The sequence below is a fragment of the Scyliorhinus torazame genome, chromosome 16 (assembly GCF_047496885.1).
Source record: "Scyliorhinus torazame isolate Kashiwa2021f chromosome 16, sScyTor2.1, whole genome shotgun sequence".
NCBI classification, from domain to species: Eukaryota; Metazoa; Chordata; class Chondrichthyes; order Carcharhiniformes; family Scyliorhinidae; genus Scyliorhinus; species Scyliorhinus torazame.
In genome coordinates, this window is record NC_092722.1 from 160195861 (window position 1) to 160208141 (window position 12281).

The 12281-nt window shown below is 41.6% G+C and overlaps 1 protein-coding gene across 8 annotated transcripts in view; it reads left to right on the forward strand.

Moving 5' to 3' along the window:
- The window catches only part of LOC140393178 (arginyl-tRNA--protein transferase 1), a 342882-nt gene that overhangs the window by 58264 nt on the left and 272337 nt on the right, over window positions 1–12281 (forward strand). For 4 of the 8 annotated variants that reach the window (XM_072479317.1, XM_072479322.1, XM_072479316.1 and 1 more), the window contains 2 exons: window positions 5339–5467; window positions 6975–7103. In XM_072479317.1, the coding sequence (XP_072335418.1) occupies window positions 5339–5467; window positions 6975–7103 (258 nt within the window). The remainder of the gene's footprint in view (window positions 1–5338; window positions 5468–6974; window positions 7104–12281) is intronic. The other 4 variants (XM_072479321.1, XM_072479324.1, XM_072479320.1 and 1 more) reach the window with 2 other exon arrangements.

The window sequence follows — 12281 nt, forward strand, 5'->3', positions numbered from 1 at the left end:
CCATTACTGAACTAGCAATAACTTATAGCGTCTTTAAATGACAAAATGTCCCACGGTACTTCTCAACAGTATGAAACAATATTAAGCACCAAGCCACATAAAACGATATTCGGGACGGTGGCCAATAGCTTGTTCAGAGGTGTTCAGAAGGAGCGTCTTAAAGAAATAAAGAGAGTTTGAGATTTACGGAGGGCTAAGGCTTGGCTATCAATGGTGGAAAATTAAAATTAGGGATGCTCCAAAGGTTGCTATTAGATGAACACAGATATTTTTGGGGGTTGTGCACTGCAGGAGATGACAGAAATTGGGAGAGGCCAAGAAGGGATTCAAAAATGTGCATGAAAATTTTAAAATTAGGGTATTGCTTGCCTAGCCGCCCCTGTAAATCAGTAAGCACAGAACTGAGAAGTGAATGAGACTTGGAGCAAGTAAGACACTTGCAACATAATTTTGGATGGCCTCAAGATCATGGAGGGAAAATGTGACAGACCAGCCAGAATTGCATTTGAATAGTCATGTGCAGAGCTAACAGAAGCAGGAAAAATGGTTTTGTCAACTTATGAGTTACGCACAGATAAAGTCGAGTGATGTTACAAAGCTAAAAATAGCCATTCTTGGCCGGCGGGGTGGCACAGTGGATAGCACTGTTGCTTCACAGCTCCAGGATGGATTGACCATGCTAAGTTGCCCTTAGTGAGCAAAAAGGTTAGGTGGGGTTATGGGGATAGGGTGGAGATGTGGGCTTAAGTGGGGTGCTCTTTCCAAGGACCGTTGCCGACTCGATGGGCTGAATGGCCTCCTTCTGAACTGTAAATTCTATAATGGCACAGATATGCAGTTGGCTCATCTCCCTGAGGCAAATGTGACACCAAGGCTTTGCGCATTCTAGATTAGTCTCAGACAGTTGCCGGTGAGGGGGTGGACTACCATCTGTGGTTAACTAAAAAAGTTAAAGATAGTATCAGGCTTAAAGAAGAAGCATGTAATTTTGCAAGGATGAGTGGCAAATCATAAGATGGACAGAGTGCAAAAAGCAGCCAAGAGTGACTAAATGGTTAATGAGGGAAAAATTAGAGTACGGGCGAAATCTAGGTAGAAGTATAAAAACAGATCATAAAAGTTTTGTAGATATTTGAAAAAGAGTTAACAAAGTGTGTCCCGTAGCAAGTGAGACTGAGGAATTAATAATGGAAAATAATAATCACTTATTGTCACAAGTAGGCTTCAATGAAGTTACTGTGAAAAGACCCTCCCCAGACACTGCAAAGAAGGAAAATCAAAGGGGGCTTGGCCTTACCAAACCTACAATACTACCAGTGGGCAGCAACGGCAAAAAGAGTGAGGGGATGGGTACAAGCACCCGACACAGATTGGGTACAAATGGAGGAGGCATCCTGTAAAGGAACAACCCTCCAGGCTCTGGCCACAGCAGCACTCCCATCCTCCTCAACAAGATACACAACGAGCCCAGTGGTAGCGGCCACGCTGAGAATGGGGACCCAGCTGAGACAACACTTCGGGATAGCCAAAATGTCCCTCATGGCCCCCATCTGCGGCAATCACAGATTCCCCCCAACCATGCTAGATACCACCTTCAAAATATGGAGGCGGGACAGGGGCACACTGACAGCAGGGGACTTTTACGTAGGGCGCAGACTGGCGACATTGGATGAACTGATGAGGAAGTGGAAACTAGCAGAAGGGCAGAAAATGAGACCCCTCCAAATAACACTTCCTCCGCAAAGAGACAGTAGGGTACCCCGGGGCCCCAGAAACCACACTACTGGAGGACCTGATAGGCACAAGCAGCGAGAAGGGGGGCTATGTGGGAAAATATACGGATAGCTACTGGACTGAGCTCGAACACCACTGGACAAGACCAGACAAAAATGGGAGGACGAACTGGGGACAGAGGCAGGGTGGGAACTCTGGAGCAAAGCACTGAGCAGGGCCAACTCCACCTCCTCCTGCGCAAGGCTAAGCCTAATGCAGATCAAAGTGATGCACAGAGCGCACCTGACCAGAACCCGAATGAGCAGGTTCTTCCCGGAAGTGAATGACAAATGTGAACGGTGCCAGAGGGGCCTGCCACCAAAATCCACATGTTTTGGGCTTGTCCCAAACTTGCTGGGTTCTGGACAGCCTTCTCAGAGGCAATGTCCAAGGTTGTGGGGGTGAGGGTGAAGCCATGCCCGATAGTGGCAATCTTCTGGGTATCGGAGCAGCCAGAGCTGCACATGGGGAAGGGGGCTAACGCCCTTGCTTTCGGGTCCCTAATCGCACACTGGAGAATCCTGCTCGGCTGGCGATTGGCAGCATCACCCACAGCTGCAGGGAGGAGGGGGTGGGAGGGAGATGGAAGGAAGGTGGGGAAACTACAAGAGAAGGGGGGGAGGAGGCCTACCCCCCTCCCCACCCCCGCTCTTTCCCGGAAAATAAAAGAAAAACACAGCTGAAGCCAATGGGTGGGGGGAGACTATAGATCGATCCAGAGGGCAGTGAAATGTAGAGTCAGTTAAATGAAGGACAAAATAAACGTCTCTGTACAATAAAGTAAATTAGCACAGGCAAGAAAAATGTAATGTATATATTCAACTGTTTATAAATATGATAAATGCCAATAAAAATAATTAAATAAAAAGGCATATAACCTAAATGGTGAGAGATTACAGAGCCCAGGACATGTTGAAAGATGTGTGCATCCTAGTGCATGAGTCAATAAATATTAGCAAGCAGATACGGCAAGTAATTCGGAAAGCTAATAGAATGTTTATTGCAAGGGAAATTGAATACAAAAGTAGGGATGTTCTGGTTCAGTTATATAGAGCATTCGTGAGACCATGTCTAGGGTACTGTGTACAGTTTTTCTTCATTCTTCATGCTGTAAATGCATTAGAAACAGCAGGGAAGGTTTGCTAGACTACTACTAGGAATTAGAGGGTTGTTTTACGAGGAAAGATTGGATAAGATAGCTTGTATCTGCTGAAGTTTAGATTTTATTCATCGAATTTATAGTGCAGAAGAAGGCCATTCGGCCCATCGAGTCTGCAACAACTCTTGGAAAGAGCACCCTACCCAAGGTCAACACCTCCACCCTATCCCCATAACCCAGTAACCCCACCCAACACTAAAGGCAATTTTGGATACTAAGGGCAATTTATCATGGCCAATCCACCTAACCTGCACATCTTTTGACTGTGGGAGAAAACCGGAGCACCCGGAGGAAACCCACGCACACACGGGGAGGATATGCAGACTCCGCACAGACAGTGACCCAAGCCGGAATTGAACCTGGGACCCTGGAGCTGTGAAGCAATTGTGCTATCCACAATGCTACCATGCTGAATAAGAGGCGACTGAATTGAAACCTATCAGCTCGTGAGGGGCCTTGACAGGGTGGATGTGAGAAGATGCTTCCTCTTGTGGGAGAATCTAGAACTAGGGGTCACTGTTTAAAAATACGGGGTCACCTGTTTAAGACAGGTGAGGAGAATTTTTTTCTCTGAGGGTCGTGAGTCTTAGGAACTCATCAAAAGGTGGTGGAAGCTGAGTCTTTAAATATTTTTAAGACAGGGATAGATAGAATCTTGATAGCCAAGGGGATGAAAGATTATTGGGGGATAGGTGGGAATGTGGAGCTGATGTTACAATCAGATCAGCTGTGATCTTATTGAATGGCAGAGCAGGTTTGAGAGGATGAGTGGCCTATCATGCTCCGAATTCATATTTGCTTGTATAGATGTTGAATTAACAGTCTGATAATTTGGCAACAGTGGAGGACTTGAGAGCGACAGTGGTGAAGTCTACACTGATTTTGGTTGATGTTGCTAATGGACACCTCTAGTTGTTTGAGTACAACTCCAACGAAGCAAGAAGCTTGATATGCAGGATAAAGCAGTCTGCTTGATTGGTATCCCATCTACCACCTTTGACATTCACTTCCTCCACCACTGCCAAATGCACTGCAGTAATTTGCTAAGGCGTTTTTGACAGCACCTTTCAATCCCATTATCTATAGAAGGCCAAGGGAAATAGGCTAATGGGAACATCACCACCTGCAAGTTCCTATCCAAGTTATACGTCACCTCTATTTTATATCCTTACCTAATAGCACTTGGCGTACTTGTATCACAAGCATAAGACATAGGAGCAGAATTAGGCCATTTGGCCCATCAAGTCAGCAGTGCCCACAGCCCACAAATAATTCCAGAGCAGTGTAGATGGGCTTTAGAGTAGTTTCACAGGTCGGCGCTACATTGAGGGCCGAAGGGCCTGTACTGCGCTATAATGTTCTATGTTCTATGTAGTCAGATGACCGTTTTCAGTTCCTAGAAATATTGAATGCAATTGTGGTATGGTGAAAATGGGATGTGCCTGATCTGCGGACCTAACAGTGGCTAAGATCTTTTCCTGTAGAAATGTTTAGATCTAAATTGGGTGAATATGGAAGCATATTTTCCAAAACTTACAAATATGCTAATAAAATATAACTGAGGAGAAACTGAACAAAATATGCAAACTGAAGTCACAATTAAAATCTAATTTTGTGTAAATGTATATTTGTTGTGAAAGTTGTTGCTTTAAAATTAAATTTAGTTTTCAAAGAAGTCAGTCAATAATTTTGGGCAGGTAACGTTAAAATCTGTATTTTAAGATACCTACAGACACGTTCAAAACAAAATAAACTTCACTTTTGTGAATGGTAACATTGACTCAGTAAATTATCCACACTGATTTTTTTAAATGGGTTGTTCTAATAATTTTTATAATATGAATTTATATTAACTGGTTCCCTATGTGTATAAATATCTTATAGGGTGTGTGTGTCTGTGTTTAAAATGTGTGGAAACTCTCAGGTTTCAAATAGCTATAAAGTATTTTGAAAAATAAGTAAGTATATATAAAAATGATGTTGAACTGAAGGAATCAATTCATTCATTCCTGCTATTGCACAATCCTATTACATGGAGCATGTTATGATGGCTCAAAGCATTTGAATAATGGTATTTTGAAAAGGGTAGATGGCACAACTGAATAATATAACCTGATTTATAATATGATTTATGAAAGGGTGCAAAGTGAATCTTTAATTTTGCAGTAGTCTTAAAAATGGAAGCAATTTACATGTATTATTTTATGATGGCTACAGAGTTAAATGTGATCATGCAATACAGTATTGGATAATACTGCTACACTGTGCAATCTTGTTGAAGACTAACAATTCTGTAACAAAGATCTTTTTGTCTCCTTAAGTTTTAGAAATGTGATTTAATAAACGGCTCTTTCGCTGTTCACATTCTTTGCTCTAATAAATGTATTTTCTTCTTGCCTCCTGAAGGTGAGGCTAGTGAGGTCATCTCCACCAAACTCCCAGTTCAAAGCAACTTTTCAGGAGTCTTACCAGATCTATAAACGGTACCAGATGGTCATCCACAAGGACCCCCCTGATAAAGCAACTGAACACCAGGTCAGAATGAGATGCACATAATTCATAAAATTAAGAGGCAAAGCAACCAGCCCAGTGAAAGGATTATCACTTGAGAGTCAGTCATGAAGGAAAAAAATACATTTATTTCATGGTTTCTGTCCCTTTAACATTACAGTGGGTAATATATAAGTGACTTAAGTGACAATGGGGATACTAAATAAAAAATCACTAAATCAGTGAGAATGATTGTTCTGAAAAGATGATGTATGTATGATACATATAATATAAATATAATATCTCTGTAAATCTATAAAATAGTCCATTAAGCTTTAAGCATTTGGGATAAACCCTATGATATCCTGTCCTCATCCACATAAAAAAAATCTCACAATTTTAGAAATAGGCAAAATTGAACATCTTTAGTTGTTCGGCACATTTTTGATTTGCACTTTAAAAAAAAAAAGATATTTGTGATCTGATCCAAGCAATGGTTAAAAGAACGTTCCACTGGGCAGTTTGTAGATTTGAACCCACAGTGGATTTACACTCCAGCTGGGTATCGTCCTGACAATACGTGCAAGCTGCAGTTTGAGGAAAATGCCTAGTTTTTAAAACTCCCATTGTAGAAAGGGCATTGAAACCGTGTATATTGTACAGTTCTGCAAATATTTCCACTGGGACCGAAAAGGCTAAGAGGAGATTTATGGACTACTTTTTTTAAATTATGAAGGTATTTGGTAGGCTGAATAGGAAAGACTACTTCCTTGTTCGGGAGTTGTTAATAAGATATGATTGTTGGGTGGGGTTACTGGGTTATGGGGATAGGGTGGAGCTGTGGACCTTGGGTAGGGTGCTCTTTCCAGGGGCTGGTGTGGACTCGATGGGCCAAATGGCCTCCTTCTGCACTGTAAATTCTATGATTAATTTAAGACTGCCATGAAAGAAATCTCACATAGCTTCCCTCCAATACCCGCCTAAAATTCACTGGTACACTGATGCTAAACATGTGCCCTAAATATGCCCTAAAATACTCGTTGGAACTAATCGATGTTTTAAAATCAGCCTCATTATGATCTCTTGCTCAGGATTATTTTGTTGCTTTGTCAAACAGCAGTCACTTGCACACAAGGGAAGAACCAAACAGATTAGAGTGCCCACCTAGCAACTTGTTCAGTGCCAATTTGAAAAGTGCAAACATATGGGCTTGTTAGCAGTTTGGAAACTTGGCTGATGTGAAATCATCTTGGTTGGATGTAAAATTACAAATTAGTTGCAAATTAAAAGGTTGTTTCTTGTCGAAGCTGAGCATGGGAGGAAAAACACATTTATTCGTTAATATAAATTTGTTCAGATTATTTTAACATTTGGTTGTAGGGATAGGCTAAATTTAAATCGGATTTTGAACTGGATATGGAGGAGAACCTGCACTACTCTTACCTTCAGTGGTAAAACCATATGGTAAATCTTCAAGTTTACTTTCTTTTGTAAAAAATGTTTTCAATTATTTGCTTACTTTGCAAATTTACATGGATCTCCTGCTCTGAAGGTGAAACTAGTGCCAGTTTCCTCCGATGATCCAGATTTCACTGAATCCTTTAACCAATCAGCAGCTTTGTATACCAAGTATCAGATGGCAGTGCACCAGGATTCACCTGATGAATGTAGTGAATCAGAGGTAAAACTCTTTGCATTTGTTATTTTATAGTTCTTTCTTAAAGTATATTAATTTAAATGGAAAGGTTTGGAAAAACTAGTTCTTTTTTTGTTACAACGCCAAATAAGTTGCTTCAAATTTCTACTTTAAAAAAAAGTGTTTTATTCACCATAATGTCCAAGTCTCTAACTAATTATGAAGTGTTTTTGCAACTTACTTAATCTTTGGTAAGCAGGACATGATGGCCAATACAATTGTCCTGTCAAGGAAAGAAAATTAAGGATGGGACTATTTGCTCATATCCACCTCTATTTTCATACATATTTTATGGCCATATCTTTATCTCTATATACATGGGCAATCTCTGTAAACAGGGAAATATTTCTCAAAGTGCACTTTTCTAAAACTTGATGAAAATTACATTATTAGGCAAGGACCCATCTGGAGTTCTTACTACCATGGTAACTATTATTTACCACGCAAATGATTTTTTGATGCAGTGGAATGTTTGATGTACTTGGAAATTTTTACTTATGTGCTGAGATGGTTACATAATGGTAATGTCACTGGGTAAGTAATCCATAGGCCAAAGCTAATACACTGTGAACATGGGTTCAAATCCCACCAAGGCAGCTGGTAGAATTTAAATTAAATTAATAATCTGGAATATAAAGTTAATCATGACCATGAAACTACCATTGATTGTCTTAAAGACCCATCTTGTTCATTAAGGAAGGAAATCTGCAATCTGTACCTAGTCTGACCTGCGCGTGACTCCAGATCCACAGCAGTGGTTCAAATCTTAACTGCCTTCAGTTCAAGGGAATTAGTGTGCCTGTAAACTATCAGACACTTCGATCAGTTTATTAGAAAAATGTTATACCCTGGTGCCTTTACTAATGAAGTGAACAGAACAGGTTTGCGGTTTAACTCAATTTTATTCAAATATTCTCTAATTCTTTTACTACTGTAACTCTATTTTATTTGGGTATTTCAATCTTCATCACTTACACAAAATATGACTCCTACTCACAGCTGAGTTCTAGGTTGGCCAGACTACGATCACGCAATGTGAATATCTTCTCTGTTTGGAGACCAGTGTCCCATCTTCTTGCAATGTTTGTGCCAGGGAAACACACAGGTTATCGCTGATTAACTGGTCCGATGTTCCTTATTTTATACTGCTAGCATAAAGTCATAGGTATACACCCACACCTGGCCTGTGTTCTATTGATCCATTCAGACTTAAACAGGTTAATGGGAATAAACAGGATACTCATGTTCAGCCAGGGCAGTTCAATCAAGATTCAGTGTCCTCTGAAACACTCGTGTGACCAGCTGTTGACACATTATGGATTCCGATGGCCTCTTTATTTGTTGTTCGTCCTGCTGCAGAGTTGATCATCTGTGTCTGGAAGTTAGTTACCTATCTTGTGTGTAAACACGAGTGGGTAATCACAAAGCCCATATGAGCAGCAATGAGTTTGTGTTGACTTGAGCGCTCTTACAGACGACTAGTATTGATTCCAGCCACGGCCTAGTTTCGCAGTTTCTGTTCCCGGCCGAAGTGTCTTGTCAGCTTGTTCCCAAACACTGACTTTTCCAGCGATGCCCTCATCGTATGAAAGAATTTTTAAAAAGTCAACTCCTGTTCTTGATAACAGAGATGCATAAATTGCTAATGCCATTCTATTTGATTCAGAGAATATGTAATTCTAACAGACATTGAGAGTGTATTAATTTTGAAACCTCCTCAACCTCCAGTAATCCCTACAGTGCAGAAGAAGGCCTTTCGGCCTATCGAGTCTGCACCGGGCTGGGAAAGAGCACCCTACTTAAGCCCAAGTTCCCACCTATCCTAGTAACCCCACCTAACCTTTTGGACACTGGGGGACAATTTAGCATGGCCATTCCGCCTAACCTGCACGACTGTGGAGGAAACTGGAGCAACCGGAGGAAACCAACGCAGCTACAAAGAGAAAGTGGTAGTGCCACACAACACGATGGAGGGTATCCTCAATGTGAAGACTGGCCTTTGCCGCCACACGGACTGTGCGGTGGTCACTTCTACCGCTACTGTCATGGACCGATGCATCTGCAGCAGGCAGACTGGTGAGGATGAGGTCAAGTATGTTTTCCCCTCTTGTTGGTTCCCTCTTCACCTGCTGCAGTCCCAATCTAGCAGCTATGCCCTTTAGGACCCGACCAGCTCAGTCTGTGGTAGTACTACCGAGCCACTCATGGTGATGGATATTGAAGTCTCCCACCCTGATCCTCGAGTTACTCTACTGTTCACAATTGTTCACGACAGCGTCTACTATTGATCATAACTAGTTTGCTGCTTTCAACATTTAAGAGCTTTAACTTTCACCTTCAGAACCGATGTTGAACGCACTGCTTTTACCGATTATGTAACATTTTAAAAGATATCCAAGTTTTAGTTCACCATGACCTGTCAAATTCATGACAGTTCTTTTACACATTTCCAATTAATCAGTGCTTGACCATTTAACATTTCTGTATAGTTGATGTGTAGTTGCTATGCGAGCATGTATTGGTTGGTGGTGTATGTAATGCCTGCTACCAGCAAATAAGGCCCCAAAATGGAGAATACCTCCATCATGAAACAATGTGAATTATAGAATTTCCAGTGCAGAAGGAGGCCATTCGGCCCATCGGCCCATCGAGTCTGCACCGGCCCTTACAAAGAGCACTACTGAAGCCCACGTATCTACCCTATCCCCGTAACCCAGTAACCCCCACTTAACATTTTTTAGACACGAAGGGCAATTTAGCATGGCCACTCCACCTAACCCGCACATCTTTGGACTGTGAGAGGAAACCGGAGCACCCGGAGGAAACCCACGTAGACACGGGGAGAATGTGCAGATTCCGCACAGACAGTGATCCCGCCGGGAATCGACACAGGAGCTGTGAAGCAACTGTGCTAACCACTATGCTACCGTGCTGCCCGTAAAAGCGGTTGGTGGGGTGGGGAGTGGGACCGGGGGCTGATGTCATGGCTCTACTTTCTCCAAGGTTCAGAAGATAAAGCCATTGAGTTTGGTGGGTTGATAAAGGTTTTCACCAGCAGCAACACATCTAGTCGCGGTAAAACCAGAAGCGAAGGGCACACCAAGACCTGCCCTGCCTGCAAGCATCTGAAGCTACGCAAATTTTAATTTCAAGCCAATTGCTTGCAGGGTTGACTGTTCAGTACAGTTTGATAGTCTTGAACATGAGTGCCATAAAAATGATATGTGAAATTATGATTCCACGTAGCAGTAATAGCCTTCTGAGATTGCGGCAGAGTGAAGGGAACTTCTACTGTCCCCACTCATTTTTGCCCATCCGCCTGATGGTGCTAGTTGTTCTTTCATGATGTTCTTCAAGATTTTGCTTTGCAAATATTGATTAATTTCCCCTTGAAAGTCTATTTTTAATTGCGCTTAAGCCACTTTTTCTGCTAGTATATCTGGCAGTCCATATAAGCTGTAGCAGTTCAAGAAGGCAGCTCACCATTTCTCAAGGGGAATTAGGGAAGAGCAATAAATGCTGACCTAGCCAACGAGACCCAAATCCCATGAATGAATAAGAAAAGTGCATGTTCGAACAATTGTCATGTGAGAGTACCTTTAAGAAATTAGTGTTTATAAATGGGTGCGTATATAAATATCTGTAGTGAGAGTACCTTTAAGAAATGGATGTTTATTACTGTAGTGATGCCAGAGAGTGGGTGGAGCTGGGCTGTCTGTCAGCTTTTTAACATATTGTGGTTGCTTTTCAGGTGTGGTATTCCAGTTTAAGTGGGGAGTGTGTTGTGGACAATGGCTCTTTCAGAGGCTCTGAGGTTTTTGGGGGTGGAGACGGTCACACGCAGTACCTTACGGAAGAGACTAAAAGCAGACTGTTAGATTTGGCAAAAACATTGCAGTTAACATTACCTGAAAAAATGCGAAAAGATTAGGTCATTATGGCGGTGGCTAAGCATTTAAAGTTGCCTGAGATACAGTTTGACTCATTGGAAATGGCAAAAATTCAGTTACAAATTAAACAAATGGAACATGAGAAAGAATTAAAGCAGCTTGAATACGAAAAAGAGAGAGAGGATAAAGAAAGAGCGAGAGAGGAAAAAGAGAGCGAAGAAAGGAAAACAGAAAGAATAGCCCTAGCAGAACAAAAAGAAAGAGAAAGGGAGATACGGATCAGGGAAAAAGATAAAGAGAGAGAGTTTGAACTTCAGAAAATGGCCATGAAACATGACAGTCAGTTAAAATTAGCAGACGTAAAGGGAAACGTACAGTTGGTGGATAGTGAGAAAGAGCGTCATAGTCGAAGGCTTGTTGGGAATCTATTTAAATATGTCCAAGCATTGCCAAGGTTTGACGAGAAGATAGAGGCCTTTTTCATTTCATTTGAGAAGGTAGCTAAACAAATAAAATGGCCACAGGACATGTCGGTATTACTGATTCAAACAAAGATGGTAGGTAGGGCTAGTGAAGTGTTTGCATCACTACCGGAGGAGGTATTTGAGACGTATGAGGAGGTGAAAAAATCCATCTTGGGTGCATATGAACTAGTGCCTGAAGCCTACAGACAAAGGTTTAGAAATTTAAGGAAAGAATTTGGTCAAACATACATGGAGTTTGAAAGGATCAAACAGAGTAATTTTGATAGGTGGATAAGGGCTTTGAAAATGGACCAAACGTATGATGCTCTCAGAGAAATTATACTTTTGGAGGAGTTTAAAAATTCAATTCCTGATGTAGTGAGATTCATGTGGACGAGCAGAGGGTTAAAACTGCGAGGTTAGCAATGAAATGGCAGGTGATTATGAATTAGTTCATAAATCAGAGTTTGGTTTCCGACATCAGTTTCAGCCTGTGAGGGATAGAAACTGGGGACATGAGAAATACTCAAATGGTAAAGGTGATCTGATGGGAGATAATAAGGAGAGTGTACCTCAGACTAAAAAAGAAATCCAGGAGGGTGGAAGAGACATGAAAAGTTTCAAATGTTTTCACTGTAATAAACTAGGCCATGTAAAGTCACAGTGTTGGTGGTTGAAGAAAAGCACTGGGAAGGCTGATGTGGTAAAATAGGATAAGACAGTGGGGTTTGTTAAAGTGGTAAAGGAAAGCCCAAGTGAAGCGAAGGAGCTGCAAAAGATTGTACAGCTTGATCAAGAGGTGACTGATC